The sequence below is a fragment of the Globicephala melas genome, chromosome 8 (assembly GCF_963455315.2).
Source record: "Globicephala melas chromosome 8, mGloMel1.2, whole genome shotgun sequence".
In the NCBI taxonomy this organism is placed as follows: domain Eukaryota; kingdom Metazoa; phylum Chordata; class Mammalia; order Artiodactyla; family Delphinidae; genus Globicephala; species Globicephala melas.
This window is the reverse complement of record NC_083321.1, coordinates 13,451,571-13,478,562: the sequence shown is the minus strand read 5'-3', so window position 1 is coordinate 13,478,562 and position 26,992 is coordinate 13,451,571. Positions and strand designations below refer to the sequence as shown.

The 26,992-nt window shown below is 45.1% G+C and overlaps 1 protein-coding gene across 1 annotated transcript; it reads left to right on the top strand.

Moving 5' to 3' along the window:
• Positions 1 to 367: 367 nt before the first annotated feature.
• F2 (coagulation factor II, thrombin) lies at positions 368 to 26,992 on the top strand. The gene is made up of 15 exons (XM_060304412.1): positions 368 to 398; positions 985 to 1,412; positions 1,798 to 1,961; positions 2,682 to 2,706; positions 2,943 to 2,993; positions 4,436 to 4,541; positions 4,644 to 4,780; positions 6,429 to 6,743; positions 7,090 to 7,218; positions 7,313 to 7,439; positions 7,960 to 8,127; positions 8,660 to 8,833; positions 9,121 to 9,302; positions 26,607 to 26,677; positions 26,832 to 26,992. Exons 2-15 carry the CDS (start codon positions 1,334 to 1,336, stop codon positions 26,973 to 26,975), a joined length of 1,872 nt encoding a protein of 623 aa, XP_060160395.1. The 5' UTR covers positions 368 to 398; positions 985 to 1,333; the 3' UTR covers positions 26,976 to 26,992.

Here is a 26,992-nt window from a genome sequence, read left to right as displayed (position 1 = left end):
CACTGAAATGCAAAGAGTAACCCCTGCTCGCCGCAGCTAGAGAGAAAGCCCATGCGCAGCAACGAAGACCCCAGAGCCATAAATTAAAACAAACAAACAAAAAAAACGCTTAGGAGTGGTTTCAACATTACCGTATGTAAGCTAAACCTCAATTTTTAAAATATATAGAAAAATAGGAAAGAATATATGTGTATAATGTAAATATATAAATATATATGTAGGTATGTAGGAACTGGGCCACCCAGGCATTAAGCTGATTCGTAGGAGTCAAGTCCTGGTCCTCAGTTCTCTGCCAGCCCTGCCTCCCCTGCTCTGCACCGGGCCGCTCCCTGTGATCTTCCCAGACTGCACATGTCCGCAGTCCAGACCCTGAACGGCCAGGCCCGAAGGAGAGCGAGGTGAGAGCCTGTGCTCCCTGTGTTCCTGCTCTTTGGCCCTCTGTCCTAATGAGACCCAGGACTAATATTTACCTTTCATACTGCAAACTGGAAGTGGGGGAGGGCTGGGCAGGGGTAGTGTGGGACCAGCATCCAGTCTAGGCCTGGCACGGGGCAGATAGGCAGTGGGAGAGGGAGGGCCCTGCTGTGGAGACCAGGGATTTGAGCTGCCCCTGTTCCGGGCCAGGCCGCATCCTGGGAGACCTGGGAGAGAAAATAGACCAGAGGGCCTGGCTCCTCCTCCCAGGCAACCACCACACACAAACACAGCTCCCTGGCTCCCAGACAAGGAAGAGTGGAAATGGGACCCTCCATCAGTGGCTGAGAGGCCGGGGCAAATGTTGGCCAGCCCTGCCCCAGTATGTCCTGGGATAAGGTGGCCGCTCTCATCTGGCCACACCCTCGCCTCCATTTTCTTACGTGCATGTGGTGATTACAGAAACCTCCCCACTGGTTTACATCCATATAGCTACTCATTATTAAGTTCTTACTATATATTCATAATCTCCTTTAGTCCTCACAACAGGATACTCTTCCCACTGTACAGATGAGGAAACAGACACACAGAGATCAGAACAACCATCACCATGTGCTAGGATTGCAAGGAGCCTCAGGAAGATCTTGTCACCCCACTGGCCCAAGTTCGCCTGTGTCTCTGAGAGGGAGGTGCTGGATGGTGGCTACGCTGGTCTTTGCTCTGGGACTTCCTCCCAGACCACCCATCCCTGGTCCCAGGAGGACCTGTCCTCCCAGATGGCGGGGGCGGACTATCTATCCACCTGTCCCCACGGCCCTGACCTGCTGACCTCTGCTTCCTGGCTGATTTCTTCATGTTGGTTCAACATTAACCCAGAGGGGTCAGGACAAGCCCTCAGAGTCCTGGGAGCGGACACACTATGGCGCACGTCCGAGGCCTGTGGCTACCTGGTTGCCTGGCCCTGGCTGCCCTGTTTAGCCTTGTGCACAGCCAGCATGGTAAGGGGGGCCTGGAAGCTGGGACAGGCTGGCGGACTGGGATGTAGGCCTGTGGGCTGCGGTCCCCTGGCTCGACAGCACAGGGCCGGCCCCCAGGTGGCTCTCAGCTCACTGTGTCCAGCTTAGGGAAGGAGCCAGGTGCTCAGGGCTGGACAGACAGTGACTACTTCTCTCTTGCAATACGGGGGTTGGGCTGGGGGTGATCCATGAAAGGAGGGGGGCTAGTGGCTGCCGTTAGCAGCCTTTCAGGTCCTGCCACCATCCTAGACACCCCCTTTCTGGAAGCCAGCAGGCAGGCCAGGCTTGCTTCCTGCCCTAAGTGGCTGGTGGTGGCTAAGACAGCCTGGGCCCCTGAGGCCACTGTCCCACGCCCCTTCTCCTGCAGTGTTCCTGGCCCCTCAGCAAGCACTGTCGCTGCTCCAGCGGGTCCGACGCGCCAACAGCGGCTTCCTGGAGGAGTGGCGGGAGGGCAACCTGGAGCGAGAGTGTGTGGAGGAGCAGTGCAGCCGTGAGGAGGCCTTCGAGGCCCTGGAGTCTCCCAGTGCCACGGTGAGGCCCCAGGGAGGGAGGGCTGGGGGTCCCTCCAAGGGGGCCCTTGGTCCCTGCAGGGGCACCAAGGAGGGGAGCGGGGAGCATCACAGCTCTTTGTTGATAACTTCATCTCTGGCCCCGTTTCCCTGGGCTGCCCTGATGAGCGGCTCAGCCTTTCTAGGCGGCCCCAGTGCCTGGGCTATGTCAAGGCCCCAGGGTACGGTGAGGCTCCAGGACGTTGGGGGGCAGGGGGGCCTCATCAGTCTTTAGACATCTGTCTATGTTGGGATCTCTGGAGACCCTGGCCCTGGCCACATGGCCTCTCAACTTTAGCTTTGCTGCTACTTCTGTGCCACCCTTGGGAGGTGGGTCTCTGGTCAGGCCTGGGCCTAGGCCTCAGTGTTCCAGGAGCCTTTTGAAGCTTTCCCTTCCCTGGGGCTCTGCCTGGGCCCCTCTTCTCCAGTCTACCCCACCCCGGGGAATCCCTTTCAATCTTGTCTGGCCAGGGGCGGGGGGGCGGGCGGTGGGGAAGGCAGGGAGCTCCCCTCTCCTCAGATACTCTTCTCCTCTGCGGGCTTGGGCTTTTAGAAGCAAAAGTAGAAAACTCTGCCATAAACCTCCCCAGAGCGTGACCAGGGTAAGGGAAAGGGGAAAGTATAAGGAGAAGACAGGAAGTTTACAAAAAAACAAAACAAAACAGGATCCTACCACAGCCTCACACTCAGCCTTGTTTTTCAGGATGTGTTCTGGGCCAAGTACACAGGTGAGCACTGGGAAGGGTTTGCTCCAGGAAGGGAGTCCTGGGGACCCAAGTTAGAGGGTGCCCCACTCCAGAGAATTTTCTGATCCATCCAATCCTCCATTCCTCCACCCACGCCTCTTTCCTTCCTTTCTTCCATACGCGTCCCTTTCTCTCCGTTTCTGAATGTCATCCCACCCTTCACTTGAACCTGTCCTATCCCTACCTCAATCTCAATGATGTTTCTGGGTCTTTTCCAGCTTGTGAGTCGTTGAGGAAACCTCGAGAAAAGCTCATTGAATGTCTGGAAGGTGAGGAACTGACATGAGGGTGTGGGGACAGGATAGGAGGGGACAGCCTGGGAGAAGAGCAGAGTAGGGGTTGGGTAGGAGTTGTGGCCCAGGGGTGGTGGCCTCTAGCAGCTGACATTGCCTTTCTGGTCCTGCGGTCAAGGATGTTTCTTTGCACCTGGCTCTGTGCCTGGCAGTCAGTAAGATGATTAATATTGGAGGAACAAATGAATGCACAGGTAATGAAATAATGTTTAAGGCCTGATTCTCATCAGAGCCCCTGCCCATGCCAATCAGTCTTCCCCATGTCCCCAAGGCAGAGCTTCGATGATGTCACATTCTTTCTCCAAAACCTTGAGTGGCTCCGCATTGCCCCGAGAATAAAGCACAGGCTTCTTAGCCTAGTGGATTTTGCAGGTTCTGATCTTAACCTTCCCTTCAAGCTTTATCTACCATTGCACCAGCCCTGAATCCAGCCCCCCAGCTTGCTGACAGCAAGCACTTCTCTCAACAGGGCAAGATGTTTCTAGATCCTGGCCCCTGCTTACATTATCATCTCCCCCTGGAGCAGCCGTCAGTGCCTACTGAAAACCCCCCTATCCTTCAAGAATTAGTTCAAATGCCACCACCTTGCTGAGCCTTCAAGGTGCATCCTCCCTCCTCCACGGCATTCTGAATACACCTTTAGTATGACAGTAGACCCCACAACATGGAACTCTTTAATCACACTGGCTATGCTTTCATTTGTTAAGTAATTTATTCAATAGACATTTCACTAAGCCCCTGCTGTGTGTCAAGCTCTATGGTTGAGTGCTGGGGATTTTAAGAGAATCAGGGAGCTCACAGTTTCATCAGAAAACAAAAATACAAAACATCAAAGTAATTGATGGAAAAGTTCTGTTCCAGGTGCCAAGAGAATTCCAGGAGAGGGAGCATTTCGTTTGCTGGCAGAATCAAGGACTGCTCCCCAGAAGAAGTAGAGTTTTACTTGGATTTGTGGGATGCACTGATGAATAAATAGGAAAGCATGGCCAAGGCAAAGGAAAGAGCACGTGCAAAGGCCCTTAGGCACGAGGAGCTAAGATAACAGGACACCTAGACCAGGGCCAGATTCGGAGAACCTTGTTCACTTTTTCATTCTGCTGGCTATGAGGAGCCACTGAATATTAGCTCTATGAGGGCAGGAACCTACTTGACTATGACTGTCTTATTCATTGCTGTGTCCTTAGTACCTGGCATAGTGCCTGTCACATGGTTGTCACACAGTGGGCACTCAGTGAATATTTGGTAACTACGGTTAAATGGATTGTAGAACTGCTGGGTACAGAGGAAGTGCTGAGTAAATGCAGGTTAAGGGTCATGGACCAGAGGTAGCTTGGGGGGGATGGACCGATAGAGCTTTACTAGGAGAGAAGCGGGGACAAGTCCTCAGTGTAGGAGACCTGGGCTGGGGGTCTCTGCAGGTAACTGTGCCGAAGGTCTGGGTATGAACTACCGAGGGAACGTGAGCTTCACCCGGTCAGGCATCGAATGCCAGCTGTGGAGGAGTCGCTACCCACATAAGCCGGAGTGAGTGATGGGCAGGCCTGTCTGCCAGGGGTCTGAGAATAGGGGGTGAGGAGACACTGGGGGTGGGGGAGACGCCTCCTGCTGAGCAATTTTCTGTTCCAGAATCAACTCTACCACCCACCCTGGAGCTGACCTGCAGGAGAATTTTTGCCGCAACCCAGATGGCAGCATCACTGGGCCCTGGTGCTACACTACGCTCCCCACTGTGCAGAGGGAGGAGTGCAGCATCCCTGTCTGCGGTGAGCTGGGGGAGATCAGGTGGGCATGGCCAAGGCCCATGGGTCTTCATGGGCCTGGCAGCACAGGATGGGAATCAAGATCCTGGCTCCCTTTGAGCTGGTGTTAGTTACTGACGACATATTTGAGCTTGTTGGTTAGTGAAGTCAGGAGACCAGAGAGAGTTAGCTTCCAGCCTCCTCTCCTCCCTCCACAGCCTTTGCTTCCTTATGATCCAGGATGTGGCCCATTCTAAATATGCTTTACTTCCTGCTTGAGGCATTCTTCCCTCCAGGAAGCCCTTCCTAACCATTTCAGTCCATGTACCCTTTGCCGAGCATCACAGAGCAAGCCTCGTACAGTCCAGCCCTGCATGATTCTGTCATCATTATTTCCCATGATGTGTCAGCTAGCTATAGCCATAATAATGCTGCAAACCCCACAAAATCACAAACAGCCACAAAAGCTGGGGGGCATACACCGATAAGCATTTCTTTCTTTTTTTTTTTTTGATGTGGACCATTTTTAAAGTCTTTATTGAATTTGTTACAATATTGCTTCTGTTTTGGTTTTTTGGCTGCGAGGCACGTGGGATCTTAGCTCCCCGACCAGGGATTGAACCCACACCCCCTGTATTGGAAGGGGAGATCTTAACCACTGGACCTCCAGGGAAGTCCCGCATTTATTTCTTATGTGTCTGAGGTTCAGCTGGGGTGGCTCTGCTGATCTCAGCTGCACTCGCTCACGCGTCGGTGGGGTCCAGGTGTAGGCTGGGCTCGGCTGGTGGCCCTACGTCAAACAATGGGTCCAGCTGAGCTTGGCTCCTTGTGTGGGTGGGTCCATGTCTGCTCCGTGTGTACTCATTGTGGGGGGAGGCTGAAAGGCAGCAGCTTCTTCCATGGGGGCGGCAGAAATACCAAGCAGTGAGCAGACACACATCTTTAAGCCTAGGCTCAGAACTGGCAGAGTCAGCTCTGCCCACATGCCATTGGCCAAAGCAAGTCCCATGATCAAGGCCAAGGTCAAGAGGTGGACCTTTACACCTTTGCTTGTAAAATAACAGGGCAGAGGATGTGGATCCAGGTGGATCCAGGTAGGAGTAAAGAATTAGTGCCAGTAACTCAATCTACCAAACATGGGTTGCTCTTCTTTGTCCTTCATGCATCCCTGTAGGACCCAGTGAGGGATGCTGGGGCCAGTCTTACAGCGAGTTGCCAATCATAGTAACAAAAACAGCTACAGTTTACCAAGCCCCCACCCCTGAACACCTATGATAAATATGTTGCAGGCATGCTGAAACTGACCTACTCCCTGTGTAGACATCCTCAGTGGATCCCAGCTATTTTTCCTACTGTGCCCTTGTGAAAGCACAGAATCCTTAAACTCCAGGCAGTCACTACCAATAGATTACAGATAGCGCAGGAGATGAAACCTGGTTCCTATCTCTGGCTTATTATGCACCAGACACTTATGCCATATATTTTGTTTAAATCTCTCAATAACCCTGCAAAAACGCATTAGTATTCCCTTTCATAGGCAAGCAGACTGCGGCTCAGAGAGGATAAGTGACTTGAGGTCTATAGGATAAAGGCCGAAAGGCAGGGATTCACATCCCGTCTGGCTCCACGTGTGGTCCCACCCACTCTGCTCCTCTGTTTCCTCACCCACCAGGCCAGGAGCGAGTCACTGTGGAGCTGACCTCAAACTCCAGAGACTTTGCAGTGAATCTGTCACCTCAATCAGAAATGTGCATCCCTGATCGCGGCCAGCAGTACCAGGGGCACCTGGCGGTGACCACACATGGGTCTCCCTGCCTTGCCTGGGCCAGCGAGCGGGCCAAGGCCCTGAGCAAGGACCAGGACTTCAGCCCGGCTGTCCCACTGGTGGAGAACTTCTGCCGCAACCCAGACGGGGATGAGGAGGGCGCGTGGTGCTACGTGGCCGGGGAGCCTGGCGACTTTGAGTACTGCGACCTGGACTATTGCGGTGAGAGGGCAGGGCAGGGGACATGAGACAGAGGACACAGCCTGGAGGGAACAACAAGAACAGTGCCTCCCCTGATCTAAGGCTTTACCACCTGATCTAAGGCTTACCACTCACCAGTGAGTGCATTCATGACACCTGACGTTAACCAGGTGGGCGTAATCCTAGCTCCACCTTACAGCTGAGGAAACTGAGGCCCACGAGGTTTGGTTTCCTAGTAACGCAGGTGCGCTTGCGCTCTTAATCTCTACACCAGACGACCTCCGCGGCTGCCTGGGGGCTTGGGGAGGTCAGAGGGTGGGTGAGGAATGGCCTGGCCCAGCCGCAGCTGGTGTCTGGGTCCCTGCAGAGGAGCCGGTGGATGAGGAGGTGGGATATGGGCTGGGCGAGGAACCGGATGCGGCCATAGAGGGACGCACCGCTGCGGACACATTTCAGCCCTTCTTCAACGAGAGGACCTTCGGCGCCGGGGAGGCAGGTCAGGCGGCGGCCGGAGGGGCGCGGGGCCGCGGCATGGGGGCGGGGGCGGGTGTTGCAGCGCTCGGCCCCTAACGGTCCCGCTGGCTCGGCAGACTGTGGCCTGCGGCCTCTGTTCGAGAATAAGTTGGTGCAGGACAAAACGGAACAGGAGCTGTTCGATTCCTACATCGAGGGGCGCATCGTGGAGGGCCGGGATGCGGAGATTGGCCTGGCGCCCTGGTGCGTGCTCCCTGCCCCCACCGACCCCTTGCGCGCCTGCATCCCGCGCCCTGGGAGACTCCTCCGCCCTCACAGGTCTAGGCTCCACAGACAACCTAGCCCAGCACCAACATCTCATCGAACCCTCACAGCCACCTTTTGAGATTGGGTTTACTACTTCTCCAAAGCAGATGGTGAAGCTGAGGGTCGGAGCGCTTAAGTGACTCGCCTAAGTGGTGCTGCTAGTGAATGGGTTACAGAGCAGGACTAGATTCCTGTTCTTCTGACCCCAGAGCTGTGCTAAGCTGTGCCAACTCTGGCCTGGAAGAAGCTTGATGAGGGGAGGGGGGTGCAAAAAGCAGGTGGCAGCCCCGCGGTGTCACATATATGCCCCGGTCCCCAAGAACGGGAAGGTCAAGCTGGGGTCTGGGCCCAGTAGGGAGCTCTGTCCAGTTAGTTCTTAAACCTGGGACTTTGCGCTTGTAGGGCTGGTGGAGGGGCAGCCCTCCCACCTCCTAATGCTTCCCACTTCTTCTCCCAGGCAGGTGATGCTTTTCCGGAAGAGTCCCCAGGAGCTGCTGTGCGGGGCCAGCCTCATCAGTGACCGCTGGATCCTCACCGCTGCCCACTGTCTTCTGTACCCGCCTTGGGACAAGAACTTCACTGAGAATGACCTTCTGGTGCGCATTGGCAAGCACTCCCGCACCAGGTACAGAAGTGGGGGCCCATGCGTGTCTGGCAGGGGTCCGCGTCCTCCCGAGTGACTGTGAGGGGCTCTGGTGACTCTGGGCCACGAGGGATATGTCTGTACATCTCCCACAGTAGAAAACCCTGTAGGCTCTGCTGTAAAGTCTATGTGGCCACATCCTGACTGAAGCTTGGACCTGGGGACAGAGAAACTAAGCCTTTGCAGAGAGCAGAGTCCTGGCCTGCCCTTAGCACCCTTCCAGGCACCAGGACATGGCCCAGGTGTGACCTCTGAGTAGAGGCTGTTGGGATCAGGGCCTACAGGCTGCGTCCCTCCCCCTACCTGCCTGGGCTGTTTGATCCCAAAGCTCTGGACAACTTCAGGCCAGGAAGAAGCTGCCAGGACAGGAGCCGGCCCTCTCACCCTCACTGGTGGCCTGCTGGTTACGCTGACTCCCAGACCCTGAGGGCAGGCAGTTTTCTTCCTCGGGGAACCAGCTGCCCCTCATTGGGTGGCCTACAGCTTCTCCTTTTCTCTGCTGGGGTCTGCACAGCTATGAGCGAAAGATTGAAAAGATCTCCATGCTGGAAAAGATCCACATCCACCCCAGGTACAACTGGAGGGAGAACCTGGACCGGGACATCGCCCTGCTGAAGCTCAGGAAGCCCATCAGCTTCACCGAATACGTCCACCCCGTGTGCCTGCCCGACAAGGACACAGCAACCAAGTGGGGCGGCCAGAAGGGCAGCCGGGGGGTGGCTGGGGGGGGAGCCGAGGGGGTTGGCCAGGGGGCAGGTGGTTGGGGGGCAGCCAGGGGGCTGGCAGCTGAGGACCTGGGCTGGGTTCTGGGCCTGACTCTGACAGCCTATTGCCTTGCCGAAGTTCCTTCCCTTTTCCACGCCTCAGCGTCTTCCTGCACAGGTGTTTTAGATTCAGGTCTCTAAGGGATGGTGTTGGGGCCAGGAGGTTTCTAGACTGGTCTGTTCTCACTCAGTCCTTCTCCTTTCCCCAAAGGTTGCTCCGGGCTGGATACAAAGGGCGAGTGACGGGCTGGGGCAACCTGAGGGAGACGTGGACAGCCAATATTGCTGAGGTGCAGCCCAGCGTGCTACAGGTGGTGAACCTGCCCATCGTGGAGCGGCCAGTCTGCAAGGCCTCCACCCGGATCCGCATCACCGACAACATGTTCTGTGCTGGTAAAGTCCCCTGGGCATGGCTGGGCAGGCGGGAATAGCAGGGCCTCGGGTTGGGAGGATTGAGACACGTGAGTAGCACAGGCCTGGGTTCAAGTCCTGGCTCTATTCCATTAGGCCGTGTGAGGGTTGAGCGAGATAGTGTATTTAAGGTGTTAGGCGTGGTGCTAGTCACTGGTCAAGTTGTCAGTATATGTGAGCCAGACACCAACCAGAGGTCACGGGTGGAGGAAAAGCCATTCATTCATTCAGTCGTTCAGCAAATATTTACTGAGTGCTTACTGTGGTCCAGGCAGTATTCCAGGGTGTCCAAAAAGGACCCTAACAGATAGGGTCTCCTGTGTCTTCAGAGAGCTTCCTTCCTAGAAGGAGAGTGTGTCAGTAAGCAGATCTAGAATAGCAATCCTGATAGGAGAAAAATTAAGCTGAGTAAGGGAGTGAGAGGTGGGGACGGGGCGATTGAGACAGAGTGGTTGGAGAAGGCCTCTCTGAGAAGTGATGTTTAAGCAGAGACTAGAAGACATGAAAGAGTGAGCCAGTCTAGAGGAAGTGCACTCCAGACTTGTGGAGACAGCAGGTACAAAGGCCCTGAGGTGGGAGCATGCTTGGCGTGTCTTAGGAGCAGCAGGGAGGCCTGTATGGCTGGAGGGCAGTAAACACAGGAAGGGCAGCATTGGAAGAGGGGAGAGAGGTGGGCAGTCAGGGGATGGGTGCTTCCTTCAGGGCCTTGAAGGACTTTGGCTTTTGTCGTGATAGGACATTATTGGAGACTCTGGGGCAGGTGAGTAAACGATCTAACTTAATTTTTAAATTTTTAAAAATTAAAAAAATTTTTTTTAGGTGATTTCAGACTCACAGAAAAGTTGCAAAAATAATACAAAGAATTCCTTTATACTGTCATCCAGATTCTGCCACCTCCTTTGTGTGTGTGTGTGTTCTGTGTGTGTGTATTTATACACACACATATACACATTATTTGAGACTAAATTGTACATGTTACCTTTTTTACCCGTACACTTAAGTATTTCCAAAAAAACAGGGTTGTTCTCTGCCATAACCACAGTACATTTATTAAATCAAGAAATTAATAATGAAAAAAGAAATTAATAATGATATAATACCTTTGTCTAATTTTTAGACTTCATTTAAATGTTTTCCAGTTGTCCTGCTTACTGATGTCTTTTTTAGCAAAAGAAAAACAAAAACGTTTTTCCCACCCAGGATCCAATCCAGGATCACACATTGTACTCAGTTGTCAGTCTTTGTCTTTCACGATTTAGACATATTTGACATGTATAGGCCAGTTATTCTGTAGATTGGCCTCAGTTTGGCTTTCTCTAAGGTTTCCTAATGATCAGATTCAAGCTAAGTGATGTTGTGTCCTTTTCAGGCATATGATCTCTCTGTCCCATTCCTGGTGAGATTAACTCTGACCTCTTGGTTAAGGTGGTGTCTGCATCTGCCATGTTTCTCACTGTAAAGTTCTGTTTTCCTTTTTAAGACTAACATCTTGTGGGGAGAAAGTTGAATAGTGTCTGTTCTGTTTCTCATCAAATTGTTCTCCTAACCCTGGTAGCTGCCAAATGGTGATTTTTAAATTCTGTCATTCCTTCTACATTTATTAGTGATCATCTTATTGTAAGGAAGAATCTGCTTTCACTCTGTCACTGTGGACTCATGGGTCCTTTCTTTATTCTAAGGGCTATAATTTGTTACTATCATTATTATAATGTTCAAATTATCCCAGGTTTGGCCAGTGGGAGTCAAAAAAAAAACAACAACCTGGCTTCTGTGACTTTTGGAGAGGTCCTGTCAGTCTCTGAGTACTTTCTTACTTTCAGCGCAGCAAGATGTTCTAGGTGCACCCTACTTGCCTTCTAGTGGAGAATGGTATTTAGAAACCAAGATCTGGGTGCCAGTTGTGCACGTTGTTACTGGGGTGTCATTGTTCCTAGGCTCTCTTAGCAGACAGAATTAGAAAATACATGTATTATGCACATGCCTAAATCTATATCTATGTTCTTTCTATCTATTTATCTATCTAAAACCATGAGATGACACTGAAACCTCCCGTTGCAATGCAATAGGATTTTTTTAACATCTTTATTGGAGTATAATTGCTTTACAATGGTGTGTTAGTTTCTGCTTTATAACAAAGTGAATCAGCTATACATATACATATATCCCCATATCTCCTCCCTCTTGCGTCTCCCTCCCACCCTCCCTATCCCACCCCTCTAGGTGGTCACAAAGCACTGAGCTGATCTCCCTGTGCTATGCGGCTGCTTCCCACTAGCTATCTATTTTGGTAGTATATATAAGTCCATGCCACTCTCTCACTTCGTCCCAGCTTACCCTTCCCCCTCCCCACATTCTCAAGTCCATTCTCTACATCTGCATCATTATTCCTGTCCTGCCCCTAGGTTCTTCATAACCATTTTTTTCCCCTTTAGATTCCATATATATGTGTTAGCATACGGTATTTGTTTTTCTCTTTCTGACTTACTTCACTCTGTATGACAAACTCTAGGTCCATCCACCTCACTACAAATAACTCAATTTCATTTTTTTTTAAGGCTGAGTAACATTCCATTGTATATATATGTGCCACATCTTCTTTATCCATTCATCTGTCGATGGACACTTAGGTTGCTTCCATGTCCTGGCTGTTGTAAATAGAGCTGCAATGAACATTGTGGTACATGACTCTTTTTTTTTTTTTTTTTTTGCGCTACACGGGCCTCTCACTGTTGTGACCTCTCCTGTTGCAGAGCACAGGCTCCGGATGCGCAGGCTCAGTGGCCATGGCTCACGGGCCCAGCCGCTCCACGGCATGTGGGATCTTCCCGGACCGGGGCACAAACCTGTGTCCCCAGCATCAGCAGGTGGACTCTCAACCACTGTGCCACCAGGGAAGCCCCCCATGACTCTTTTTGAATTATGGTTTTCATATGCCCAGTACTGGGATCGCTGGGTCATATGGTAGTCCTATTTCTAGTTTTCTAAGGAACTTCCATACTGTTCTCCACAGTGGCTGTACCAATTTACATTCCCACCAACAGTGCAAGAGGGTTCCCTTTTCTCCACACCCTCTCCAGCATTTATCATTTGTAGATTTTTTGATGGTGGCCATTCTGACTGGTGTGAGATGATACCTCATTGTATTTTTGCTTTGCATTTCTCTAATGATTAGTGATGTTGAGCATTCTTTCACGTGTTTCTCGGCCATCTGTATATCTTCTTTGGAGAAATGTCTATTTAGTTCTTCTGCCCATTTTTGGATGGGGTTGTTTGTTTTTTTGATATTGAGCTGCATGAGCTGCTTGTAAATTTTGGAGATTGGTCCTTTGTCAGTTGCTTCGTTTGCAAATATTTTCTCCCATTCTGAGTGCTGTCTTTTCGTCTTGTTTATGGTTTCCTTTGCTCTGTAAGAACTTTTCAGTTTCATTAGGTCCCATTTGTTTATTTTTGTTTTTATTTCCATTTCTCTGGGAGGTGGGTCAAAAAGCATCTTGCTGTGATTTATGTCAGAGTGTTCTGCCTATGTTTTCCTCTAAGAGTTTGAGAGTGTCTGGCCTTACATTTAGGTCTTTAATCAATTTTGAGTTTATTTTTGTGTATGGTGTTAGGGAGTGTTCTAATTTCATTCTTTTACATGTAGCTGTCCAGTTTTCCCAGCACCACTTACTGAAGAGGCTGTCTTTTCTCCATTGTATATTCTTGCCTCCTTTATCAAAGATAAGGCGACCATATGTGTGTGGGTTTATCTCTGGGCTTTCTATCCTGTTCCATTGATCTATATTTCTGTTTTTGTGCCAGTACCATACTGTCTTTTTAAAAATTTAATTAATTATTTTTGGCTGTGTTGGGTCTTCGTTTCTGTGTGAGGGCTTTCTCTAGTTGCGGCAAGTGGGGGCCCCTCTTCATCGTGGTGCGCGGACCTCTCACTGTCGCGGCCTTCTCTTGTTGCGGAGCACAGGCTCCAGACGTGCAGGCTTAGTAGCTGTGGCGCACGGGCTTAGTTGCTCCGCGGCATGTGGGATCCTCCCAGACCAGGGCTTGAACCTGTGTCCCCTGCATTGACAGGCAGATTCTCAACCACTGCGCCACCAGGGAAGCCCCATACTGTCTTGATTACTGTTGCTTTGTCTGAAGTCAGGGAGCCTGATGCCTCCAGCTCCGTTTTTCTTTCTCAAGATTGCTTTGGCTATTCGGGGTCTTTTGTGTTTCCATACCAATTGTGAAATTTTTTGTTCTAGTTCTGTCAAAAATGCCATTGGTAGTTTGATAGGGATTGCATTGAATCTGTAGATTGCTTTGGGTAGTATAGTCATTTTCACAATGTTGATTCTTCTAATCCAAGAACATGGTATATCTCTCCATCTGTTGGTATCATCTTTAATTTCTTTCATCTGTGCCTTACAGTTTTCTGCATACAGGTCTTTTGTCTCCTTAGGTAGGTTTATTCCTAGGTATTTTATTCTTTTTGTTGCAGTGGTAAATGGGAGTGTTTCCTTAATTTCTCTTTCAGATTTTTCATCATTAGTGTATAGGAATGCAAGAGATTTCTCTGCATTAATTTTGTATCCTGCTACTTTACCATATTCACTGATTAGCTCTAGTAGTTTTCTGGTAGAGTCTTTAGGAGTCTCTGTGTATAGTATCATGTATCCTGTCATCTGCAAACAGTGACAGCTTTACTTCTTCTTTTCCAATTTGGATTCCTTTTATTTCTTTTTCTTCTCTGATTGCTATAGCTAAAACTTCCAAAACTATGTTGAATAATAGTGGTGAGAGTGGGCAACCTTGTCTTGTTCCTGATCTTAGTGGAAATGGTTTCAGTTGTTCACCATTGAGAGTGATGTTGGCTGTGGGGTTGTCATATATGGGCTTTATTATGTTGAGGTAAGCTCCCTCTATGCCTACTTTCTGGAAGGTTTTTATCATAAATAGGTGTTGAATTTTGTCGAAAGCTTTTTCTGCATCTATTGAGATGTCATATGGTTTTTCTCCTTCAATTTGTTAATACGTTGTATCACATTGATTGATTTGCGTATGTTGAAGAATCCTTGCATTCCTGGAATAAACCCCACTTGATCATGGTGTATGATCCTTTTCATGTGCTGTTAGATTCTGTTTGCTAGTATTTTGTTGAGGATTTTTGCATGTATGTTTATCAGTGATAATGGCTTGTAGTTTTCTTTGTGACATCTTTGGCTGGTTTTGGTATCAGGGTGATGGTGGCCTCGTAGAATGAGTTGGGGAGTGTTCCTCCCTCTTGCAATGCAATATGATTAATTTTAGCTTCTCCCTTTCCACATTTGTAACAGTCTCTGTTGATAATGAGAAATCTGACTCCTATTATCTGTAATGTATTTACTTATTTGGTTAATACAAGAATACACAGTTTGAGAATCACTCATCCATGACTGTGAAAAATAATCCTACAAGCTAGAGTTTAGCATTTCTTCATGGTTGTTTCTGTTTTTAGCCTGAAGATATATATATATATATATATATATATATATATATATATATAGTCACAGTACTGTGTCTAAAAGTAACTTGGGTAATTATTATCCCCTTCCCTGTGTTATTTATTTAAAATACAGTTAGGCTCATTTGTTTCACGATTGTATTCAATTTTGGGTCCTCGCTCCCATCTTTGTTGTCTTTACTTGTTTATTTTTGGACTATTACCTTGTTTTATTATGCTTTGCTTTATTTATTTACATATTTTTTATTTTATTTAAATATAGTTGGTTTACAATATTATATTAGTTTCAGGTGTACAACATAGTGATTTAATGTTTTTATAGATTATACTCCATATACAAAATAATGGCTGTATTTCCTGTTCAATATATCCTTGTGACTTATTTATTTTATACATAGTAGTTTGTATCTCTTAATCCCCTAGCCCTATCTTGCCCCTCCCCTCTTCCCTTTCCCCACTGGTAACTCCTAGTTTGTTCTCTCTGTGAGTCTGTTTCTGTTTTGCTATATTTATTCATTTGTTTTATTTTTTGGATTCCACATATAAGTGATAACACAGTATTTGTTTTTCTCAGTCTGACTTATTTCACTAAGCATAGTACCCTCTAGGTCCATCCATGTTGTTGCAAATGGCAGAATTTCATTCTTTTTTATGGCTGAGTAATATTTATTTTATATATATATATATATATACACATACCACATCTTCTTTATCCATTCATCTGTTGATAGACACTTAGGTTTGTGCTTTGCGTTATTGCCCTTCCCAGATATTGTTGTTTTACAAATTGAAGGTTTGTGGTGATCCAGCATCAAGGAATTCTATCAGCGCCGTTTTTCCAACAGCATTTGCTCACTTCATGTGTCACATTTTAGTACTTCTTACAATGTGTCAAATTTTTGCATTATTATATGTTTGTTATGGTGAACTGTGATCAGTGATCTCTGATGTTACTATTGTAATTGTTTTGGGGCATCATGAACTGTGCCAAGACAGCAAACTGTGTGTTCTGACTGCTCCACCAACCAGCCATTGCCCCATCTCTGTCTCTTTCCTGAGGCCTCCCTATTCCCTGAGATACAACAATATTGAAATTAGGCCAATCAGTAACCTTACAATGGCCTCTAAGTGTTCAAGTGAAAGGAAGAGTTGCATGTCTCTCATTTTAAATAAAAAGCTAGAAGTGATTAAGCTTAGTGAGAAAGGCATGTCTAAAGCCAAGACAGGCCAAAAGCTAGACCTCCTGTGTCAAACAGTTAGCCACTCTGTAAATGCAAAGGAAAAGTTCTTGAAGGAAGTTTTTGTTTTTAATTTTTCTTCGTTAGAGAGTTTAATTTATTTTTAAAAATTTTTTTAAATTGGGCTTCCCTGGTGGCGCAGTGGTTGAGAGTCCGCCTGCCGATGCAGGGGACGTGGGTTCGTGCCCTGGTCCGGGAAGATCCCACATGCCACGGGCTGGGCCCGTGAGCCATGGCTGCTGAGCCTGCGCATCCGGAGCCTGTGCTCCGCAATGGGAGAGGCCACAACAGTGAGAGGCCCGCGTACCGCAAAAAACAATAAAAAACAAACAAACAAAAAAATAATTAATTAAAAAGTGCTATTCTAGTGAATACATAAATAAGAAAGCAAAACAGCCTTATTGCTGATATGAAGAAAGTTTTAGTGGTCTGGTTAGAAGATCAAATCAGCCATAACATTCCCTTAAGCCAAAACTTTGAAGCTAGCAGAGATTGATTCATGAGGTTTAGGGAAAGAAGCTGTCTTCATAATATAAAACTACAAGGTAAAGCAGCAAGTTATCCAGAAGATTTAGCTAAGATAATTCATGAAAATGACTATACTAAACAACCGATTTTCAATGTAGCCAAACAGCCTTACATTGGAAGGAGATACCATCTAGGGCTTTCATAGTTGGAGAGGAGAAGTCACTGCCTGGCTTCAAAGCTTTAGAGGACAGGCTGGCTCTTTTGTTAGGGGCTGAAACAGCTGGTGACTTAAAAATTGAAGCTAGTGTTCATTTACCATTCTGAAAATCCTAGGGCCCTTAAGAATTATGCTAACTCTACTCTCCCTGTGCTCTCTAAATGGAACAACAAAACCTGATGACAGCACATCTGTTTACAACATAGATTACTGAATATTTTAAGCCCACTGTTGAGACCTACTGCTCAGAAAAAAAAGATTCCTTTCAAAATATTCCTTCTCATTGACAATGCACCTGGTTACCCAAGAGCTGTGATGAAGGCATACCACAAGATTAACGTTGTTTTCATGCCTGCTAACACAACATCCATTCTGCAGCCCATGGATTAAGGAGTAATTTTTTCTTTCAAGTCTTATCTTAATGTGTCTTATTATCTTAATGAATACATTTCATAAGGCTAAAGCTGCCATAGATAGTAATTCCCCTGATGGATCTGGGCAAAGGAAATTGAAAACCTTCTGGAAAGGATTCACCATTCTAGATGCCATTAAGAACATTTGTGATTTCAGTGGAACAGGATAGAAAGCCCAGAGATAAACCCACGCACCTATGGTCAAGTAATCTATGACAAAGGAGGCAAGGATATACAATGGAGAAAAGACAGCCTCTTCAGTAAGTGATGCTGGGAAAACTGGACAGCTACATGTAAAAGAATGAAATTAGAACACTCCCTAACACTGTACACAAAAATCAACTCAAAATGGATTAGAGACCTAAATGTAAGACCGGACACTGTAAAACTCTTAGAGGAAAACATAGGAAGAACACTCTTTGACATAAATCACAGCAAGATCTTTTTTGATCCACCTCCTAGAGTAATGGAAATAAAAACAAAAATAAACAAATGGGACCTAATGAAATTTCAAAGCTTTTGCAAAGCAAAGGAAACTACATTCAAGACGAAAAGACAACCCTCAGAATGGGAGAAAATATTTGCAAACGAATCAACAGACAAAGGATTAATCTCCAAAATATATAAACAGCTCATGCAGCTCAATATTAAAAAAAGCAAACAACCCAATCCAAAAATGGGCAGAAGACCTAAATAGACATTTCTCCAAAGAAGACATAGAGATGGCCAAGAAGCACATGAAAAACTGCTTAGCATCACTAATGATTAGAGAAATAGTCAAAACTGCAATGAGGTATCACCTCACACCAATTAGAATGGGCATCATCAGAAAATCTACAAACAACAACTGCTGGAGAGGGTGTGGAGAAAAGGGAACCCTCTTGCACTGTTGGTGGGAATGTAAATTGATACAGCCACTATGGAGAACAGTGTAGAGTGGAGGTTCCTTAAAAAACTAAAAATAGAATTACCATATGACTCAGCAATCCCATTACTGGGCATATACCCAGAGAAAACCATAATTCAAAAAGACACATGCACCCCAATGTTCATTGCAGCACTGTTTACAGTAGCCAGGTCATGGAAGCAACCTAAATGCCCATCGACAGACGAATGGATAAAGAAGATGTGGTACATATAGACAATGGAATATTACTCAGCCATAAAAAGAAACGAAATTGGGTCCTTTGTAGAGCCATGGATGAATCTAGAGACTGTCATACAGAGTGAAGTAAGTCAGAAAGAGCAAAACAAATATCGTATATTAACGCATATATGTGGAACCTAGAAAAATGGTACAGATGAACCGGTTTGCAGGGCAGAAATAGACACACAGATGTGGGGAACAAATGTATGGACACCAAGAGGGGAAATTGGACGTGGTGGTGGTGGTGGTGTGATGAATTGCGAGATTGGGATTGACGTATATACACTAATATGTATAAAATAGATAACTAATAAGAACCTGTTGTATCAAAAAATAAAATTCAAATATTCAAAAAAAAAACATTTGTGATTTCATGGAAAGAGGTCACAATACCAACATGAACAGGAGTTTAGAAGAAGTTGTTCCAACCCTCATGGATGACTTTGAGGGGTTCAAGACATCAGTGGAGGAAATAACTGCAGATGTGGCGAAAATAGCAAGAGAACTAGAATTAGAAGTGGAGCCTGAAGATGTGACTGAATTGCTGCCATCTTACGATAAAACTTTAATGGATAAGGAGAAAGTGGTTTCTTGAGATGGACTCTACTGCTGGTAAAAATGCTGTGAAGATTGTTGAAATGACAACAAGGGATTTAGAACATTACATAAACTTAGTTGATGAAGCAGTGGTAGGGTTTTAGAGGATTGACTCCTAGTTTGAAGGAAGTTCTGTGGGTAAAAAGCTATCAAATAGCACTGCATGCTTCAGAGAAATTGTTCTTGAAAGGAAGAGTCCATCAGTGGGGCAAACTTCATTGTTGTCTTATTTTAAGACATTGCCATGGCCACCCCACCTTCAGCACCACCACCCTGATCAGTCAGCAGCCATCCACGTGGAGGCAAGACCCTCCACCAGCAAAAAGATTACAATTTGCTGGAGATTCAAATGATGGTCAGCATTTTTTAGCAACAAAATATTTTTTTTATTAAGGTGTAGTTGATGTACAATAAGTTTTAGGTATACAACATAATGATTCACAGTTTTAGAGGTTATATTCCATTTATAGTTATAAAATATTGACTATATTCCCTGTTTGTACAGTATATCCTTGTAGATTATTTATTTTATACGTAGTAGTTTGTATGCAACAAAATATTTTTATTTTATTTTATTTTTGCGGTACACGGGCCTCTCATTGTTGCGGCCTCTCCCGTTGTGGAGCACAGGCTCTGGACGCGCAGGCTCAGCAGCCATGGCTCACGGGCCTAGCCGCTCCGCGGCATGTGGGATCTTCCTGGACCGGGGCATGAACCCGTGTCCCCTGCATCGGCAGGCAGACTCTCAACCACTGCACCACCAGGGAAGCCCAACAAAATATTTTTAAATTCAAGTATGTGTATATATATTTTTTATTCATTTATTTAGTTATTTTTGGCTGTGTTGGGTCTTCGTTGTTTCACTCAGGCTTTCTCTAGTTGTGGTGAGCGGGGGCTACTCTTGGTTGTGGTGTGTGGGCTTCTCATTGCAGTGGCTTCTCTTGTTGTAGAGCATGGGCTCTAGGTGCGCAGGCTTCAGTAGTTGTGGCTTGCGGGCTCTAGAGTGCAGGCTCAGTAGTTGTGGCGCATGGGCTTTGTTGCTCCGCAGCATGTGGGATCTTCCCGGACCAGGGATCGAACCCGTGGCCCTTGCATTGGCAGGCAGATTCTTAACCACTGCACCACCAGGGAAGTCCTGTATATATTTTTTGACATAATGCTATTGCACTCTTAATAGACTATAGTATACTGTAGACATAACGTTTATATGCACCAAGAAACCAAAAAATTCATATGACTTGCTTTATTGTGGTGGTCTATAACTGAACCCACAGTATCTCCAAGGTGTGCCTGTATTAACATGGTCCAAAAATCAGATTCTTTATACAGGTACACCAGAGAATGATATTCCCCTTTTCCTCCTGTCCTGTTCCCACCTCCTTCCTTTCCACCACATTTCCCTCCAGGCCCTGCAGTTAACCAATCTCAGTAGTTTGAGGTTTATTCTTCTTCTGTTTCTTTTTGCACAAATGAGCAGACACATTTATATTTTCTTATTTTTCCCTTTTCACAGAGTAGCACAGTATAGATATTCTTTTGTACTTTGCTTTTTTCAGCTAATGTATCCTGGAAATTCATTCCATTTTAGTTATAAAGCTTTTCCTTATTAAAAAAAATTTATATTTTTATATGTCTGTGAGTCTGTTTCTGTTTTGTAAATAAGTTCATTTATATCATTTCTTAAGATTCCACATGTAAGTGATATCATATGATGTTTGTCTTGGTCTGACTTACTTCATTTAGTATGATAAAATCTAGGTCCATCCATGTTGCTACAAATGGCATTATTCCATTCTTTTTTGTGGCTGAGTAATATTCCATTTTGTGTGTGTGTGTGTGTGTGTGTGTATATATATACATATATATATATACACACACACGCACATCTTATATCATCTTTATCCATTCATAGAAAACAAACTTACTACACAAACTTCTCAGTGGTTACCAAAGGGGAAAGGAGAGGAGAGGGAAAAATTAGGAATTTGGGATTAGCATATACAAACAACTATATATAAAATAGATAAATAACAAGGTCCTACTGTATAACACAGGGAACTATATTCAACATCTTGTTATAAACTATAATGGAAAAGAATATGAAAAAATATATGTATAACTGAATCACTGCTGTACACCAGAAACTAACACAGCATTGTAAATCAACTATATTTCAATAAAAAAGAAAATTTTATAGTCACGTTAGGAGGATGTATGATAGTGTCTTCAACCATTTCCTGTGTATGGGTATTTAGATTTCTAATATTTTGTAATTGAACATCTTTTTATATCCTTACTGACCATTTTTATATCTTTTTTTGTGAATTGTCTGTTCATGTTTTTACGGTCCATTTTTTTGTCCCTCTCCCATCATTTTTTTTTTTTTCTCTTTTTTGCGGTACGCGGGCCTCTCACTGTTGTGGCCTCTCCCGTTGCGGAGCACAGGCTCCGGACGTGCAGGCCCAGCAGCCATGGCTCACGGGCCCAGCCGCTCCGCGGCATGTGGGATCTTCCTGGACTGGGGCACGAACCCATGTCCCCTGCATCGGCAGGCGGACTCTCAACCACTGCACCACCAGGGAAGCCCCATTTTTTTAAAAAAATAAATTTATTTATTTGTTTTTGGCTGCGTTGGGTCTCCATTGCTGCGCGCGGGCTTTCCCTAGTTGTGGCGAGTGGGGGCTACTCTTCATTGAAGTGCACAGGCTTCTCACTGTGGTGGCTTCTCTTGTTATGAAGCACAGGCTCTGGGCCCGTGGGGCTCAGTACTTGTGGTTTATGGGCTCTAGAGCGCAGGCTCAGTAGTTGTGGCACACGGGCTTAGCTGCTTCACGGCATGTGGGATCTTCCCAGACCAGGGATCGAACCATGTCCCCTGCATTGGCAGGCAGATTCTTAACCACTGTGCCATCAGGGAAGTCCCTCCCATCATTTTTAAAGAGTTCTTCATATGTTAGTGATATTAGGCCTCTATTTGTGATATACTTTGCAAATATTTTCTTCCAATTTCTTTTTCTTTATCCTTTATTATGTTTTGGCCATCCAATTAAATTTTTTTATGTAGTCAAATTTATTAATCTTTCATTTTACTGCACCTGGATTTTGCGTCAGAGTTAAAAGAACCTTCCTTATACCCAGGTCATAGAGAAATTCACTCATATTTTCTTCTAGTACTTGGTTTCATTTTCCTACACTCAGATCTCAGAGTCATTTGGAGTTTATTCTTGCATACAATGTAAGGTATGGATTTAATTTATCTTTTTCTAAATGGCTAATAAGCTGTCTCTGTACCATTTATTAAAAACTCTGTCTTTGGGGACTTCCCTGGTGGTGCAGTGGTTAAGAATCCACCTGCCAGTGCAGGGGACACGGGTTCGAGCCCTGGTCTGGGAAGATCCCACATGCCGCAGAGCAACTAAGCCCGTGCGCCACAACTACTGAGCCTGTGCTCTAGACCCCGCGAGCCACAACTACTGAGCCTGCAAGCCACAGCTGCTGAAGCCTGTGCGCCAAGAGCCCATGCTGGCAACAAGAGGAGCCACCGCAATGAGAAGCCCGCACACTGCAACAAAGAGTAACCCCCGCTTGCTGCAACTAGAGAAAGCCCACACGCAGCAGCGAAGACCCAATGCAGCCAAAAATAAATAAATAAATTTTAAAAAATACTAAAGAAAAAAAAAAATCTGTCTTTGCCCCAGTAATTTGAGATGTTGCCTTTATCACATACTAGGTTTCTGTGTGTGCCTAAGTCTGTTTCTGGACATTCTGTTTGGTTCTTCTGGTCTGTTGTCTATTCTGTTAAAATGTCTTGTTTTCATTATAGAGGCTTTAGAGTATGTTTTAATATCTGGTAGAGCTTATCTTCTCTTGTAGTTTTTCTTTTCCAGTGTTTTCCTGGCAACTCTTGCATGTTTGTTTTTCCACACGAATTTTAGTATCAACTTATCTAGCTCTATAAAAAACTTGGTATTTTTATTGGGATTACATTAAAGTTATAAATTAAATTAGAGAGAACTGACTTCTTTTTGATGTTGAGCCATTCTATCCAAGGACAAGAAATGTCTTTCAATTTGTTCAAGTCTATATTGTATCTTGTGCTACAGTGTCTTCTCCTATGTTTTTTTCCCTCCTTGGCACCTTATTTTATATATTTGTGTTTTCTTCCTTATTTTTCTTGAGTAAATTAGCTAGTGATTGGAAACAAACAAAATACCTAAGAATTTGACTTATTAATTAGGCTTATTATTTTTCTATTTTGTACCTCATTAATTTCTGCTTTGATCTTAATTTTTTTCCCTTATACTTCCTTTTGGTTCACTTTGCTGTTCTTTTTCTAAAAGCTTTTTGAGCTGCCAATTTGGTTAATTTATTTTTTATTTTATTTTATTTTAAAAAGTATTTATTTGGTTGTGCGGGGTCTTAGTTGCGGCTCGCCGGCTCCTTAGTTGTGACACACTGTCTCCTTAGTTGTGGCATGTGAAGTCTTAGTTGTGGCATGCATGTGGGATCTAGTTTCCTGACTAGGGATGGAACCCAGGCCCCTTGCATTGGGAGCTCGGAGTCTTATCCGCTGCACCACCAGGGAAGTCCCTGGTTAATGTATCTTTGATCTTCAGTTTTTACTGAGTAGGGCTATGAATGGAAAACACCATTCATGGAAAACACTATGTTTGTTTGAATTATTGAATTATGTTTGAATTATTTTTTTTTTAGAAACTCTCCAATTTCAGTGTGTATTCCCCTTTCACTCAAGAGTTAATAGGTGGTTTTAAAATTTCCAGATGGGAGGGCCCTTTAGCATTTTGATTTTCAGTTTTGCTGCATTATAATCCAGGAATATAGTTTGTAATATTTCTACTTTATGGAACTGATTTTTCTGAGAACCGTTTGATCAATTTCTGTGAATGTACATGTGTGCTTGAGGTGTGTAGATGTGTTCTTCTTTATCCACGTGTAAAGTTCAATATATATATGTCCATAAATGTACCTTATCAGTTATTTAGGTCATTTATATCCTTGTTTATTTTCAGTTCACTTGATATGTCTTGTACTGAGTTTGGTGTGTTGAATTCTATTATTAATGTATTTCTGTCTATCTCCTTGCATCATTTATAGTCTTTTACTTTATAAAGGCAGTTGCTGTGTTATTTGGTGCAGATATTTATAACTGTTAATTATTCATTGTGAATTGTGGCTTTTAGCAGTAAAAGTGTCCTTCTTTACTTTCAACTTGAGCTTCACTATCCCTGCTCTCTTTGTTTCCATTCTCCTGTTATACTTTTGTCCATCCCTTTAACTTTAGCCTCTATGAATCACTTTGTTTTGTCTCATATATAGCATCGTTGAGTCTTGCTTTGTGAGTCAAATTAAAAATCTTTTTGTTTTTTAAAAAGTGAGTTAAGCCCATTCATATTTATTGATATGATTAATAGAATTAGTATCTCATATGATTTTGTTATTTTTATGTATATTATGTTTCATTTACTGTGTTTTTTCCCTGTGTGATCTTTTCTTTACTTTTCAAATAATTTCATATATTTAGTAAGGTTTGCATTTTTGTTCTACTCATTATCTTTGGTCTTACACCTTTTTGAAATGCCCTTAGTTTCTTATATTCTTTTAGTTGTTACAATCAGTGAGTTTACTTTCCTCTTTCTCTTCTCCTCTCATACTTTTAGTTGTATTATTTCTACTTGTCAGACAGTTAATAAGTCCTTTTGCTGAAGCATTCATCTCCTGGTTGGATGAAGCTTGTCCACTAGTCGATTTTTCAAGAAGGGTTATGGGTATAGAATTTCCTGAGTTTTTATGTGTTTATAACTGGTTTTCTGTAGCCTTGACACCTGAAGCTCAGCATGATTGAATATAAAATCCATGGTTCACATTTTCCTTCCTTGAATTTTTTGAAAATATAGCTTTATCATTGCTTGCTTTGTATGTTGTTTTTGAAATCTGATGCCAGTGTAATTGTTTTGCTCTTATAAGGGAGTTGAGTTTTTCTGCTTCCAGGCGTTGAAGGTTTTTTCTTCATCTTTGAAGTCTCAGTTTTTTTTAGGACACGTCTCAGAGTTCAGTGTTTCAGATCAGCTTTGCCAGGTTGCCAGTGGATCCTTTCAATATGCACATCCAATCTTTTATTTCTGTGAAGTTTTCTTGGACTATATTATACATATTAACTCTGTTCCATTGCTTTCTTTTTCTTATTGAGGGACTCATTTCTTTAGTGTGAGTTCCATTTCGACCACTTTCTGCTTTTAATTACTTCCCATTGTTTTGTCCATTTATTATTTTTAATTTTGGCTGCATCAGGTCTTAGTTGCAGCACACAGGATCTTCGTTGTGGTACGTGGGCTCTCTAGTTGAGGCACGCGGGCTCAGTAGTTGTGGCGTGTGGGCTTCATTGCCCCGCAGCATGTGGGATCTTAGTTCCCTGACCAGGGATCAAACCTGTGTCCCCTACATTGCAGGAAGGATTCTTTCACTGGACCACCAGGGAAGTCCCTGTCCATTTATTTTTAATTTTTGAATTAAAAATTTTTTTTGATTTATTTTATTTTTGGCTGGGTTGGGTCTTTGTTGCTGCGTGCGGGCTTTCTCTAGTTGCGGCAAGCGGGGGCTACTCTTCATTGGCGGTGTGCAGGCTTCTCATTGCAGTGGCCTCTCCCGTTGCGGAGCACGGGCTCTAGGCGGGTAGGCCTCAGCAGCTGTGGCACGCAGGCCCAGCAGCTGTGGCTCACGGGCTCTAGATACAGGTTCAACAGTTGTGGTGCACAGGCTTAGTTGTTCCACGTCATGTGGGATCTTCCCAGACCAGGGCTCGAACCCGTGTCCCCTGCATTGGCAGGCAGATTCTTAACCACTGTGACACCAGGGAAGTCCCTAATTTTTAAATTTCTGATTCATTCTTTTTCACATACCAAAAATTTGCTTGAGGATATTTAATTCCGTTAGTTTTCTTGTTTCATGGTTGTGTTTGGGAAAGAATTTTTGTTAGCTGGGGTATTTTGGTTCTTATTGTTTTCCTATAGTATCGTGGTATAGATGTACTTACTTTTCGTCTATTCATTTGGTAGATTTGGGGTTATTTACAAGAGTCCTAATTCATTGAATCCACTTCTTTGATCTAGTGGATATTTTCCCCTCCTCATCTCCACACAAGTTTTGTTTTTTTGTTTTTTTGAGATGTGGAACCAGGTCTTATTAGGACCACACAGGTTTTGATATTCGATGTACAGTTAGATAAAGTGGTTTGAAGTTTGGGTGTTCTCTGTATTCGAGTTATGTTGAAGGTGTGGTTTTTGTGTAGCTTTGTTGTTCTTCATGTTGTTTGTGGAGGATATGTGGAGATATTTGGATAAAGGTAACTGCCCTAATTCTCATTTTTCTCTCACCTGTCAGTTTAACGTGTTTTTTTTTTTAAGTCATTCTGCTTATTGGGTGGAGAATGGATTGTAGGCAGCAAAAGTAGAACTAGGGAGACTAGTGGTTCAGGGGAGAGGTGTATGTGATGGGACCAGGTGTAGAAGTGGTGAGGGGTGGTTGGATTGGGGATGTACGTTGAAGATTGAGCTGGCAAGGTTTGCCTAAGAATTGGATGTGTGGGGTGAGGAATTGAGCAGAGTCAAGGATGCCTAGGAGTCAGTGGACACTCAGCAGCAGTATCTCTTGAAGGGGAGAGTGGCTGGAGTGTGAGCTATACCCCTCCCTGAGTACTGCTTTTCTCTCTCAAGGTTACAAGCCCGGTGAAGGGAAACGAGGGGATGCTTGTGAAGGCGACAGTGGGGGACCGTTTGTCATGAAGGTAAGCTGAGTTCCCAGAAGGCCAGGAGCTGGCGGGTAGATCCTTCTGGGGTGGATGAGGAGGGACCCAAGATTTCAGAAACAATTGCTTGACAGGGTAATACTGACACTACCTTGGACTTGACTCTATTGGAAATCCCATGTTTCTTCCTCAGAGCCCCTTTAACAACCGCTGGTATCAAATGGGCATCGTCTCATGGGGTGAAGGCTGTGACAGGGATGGAAAATATGGCTTCTACACACATGTGTTCCGCCTGAAGAAGTGGATACAGAAGGTCATTGAACGGTCTGGAAGTTAGGGGGCCACCCACATTCT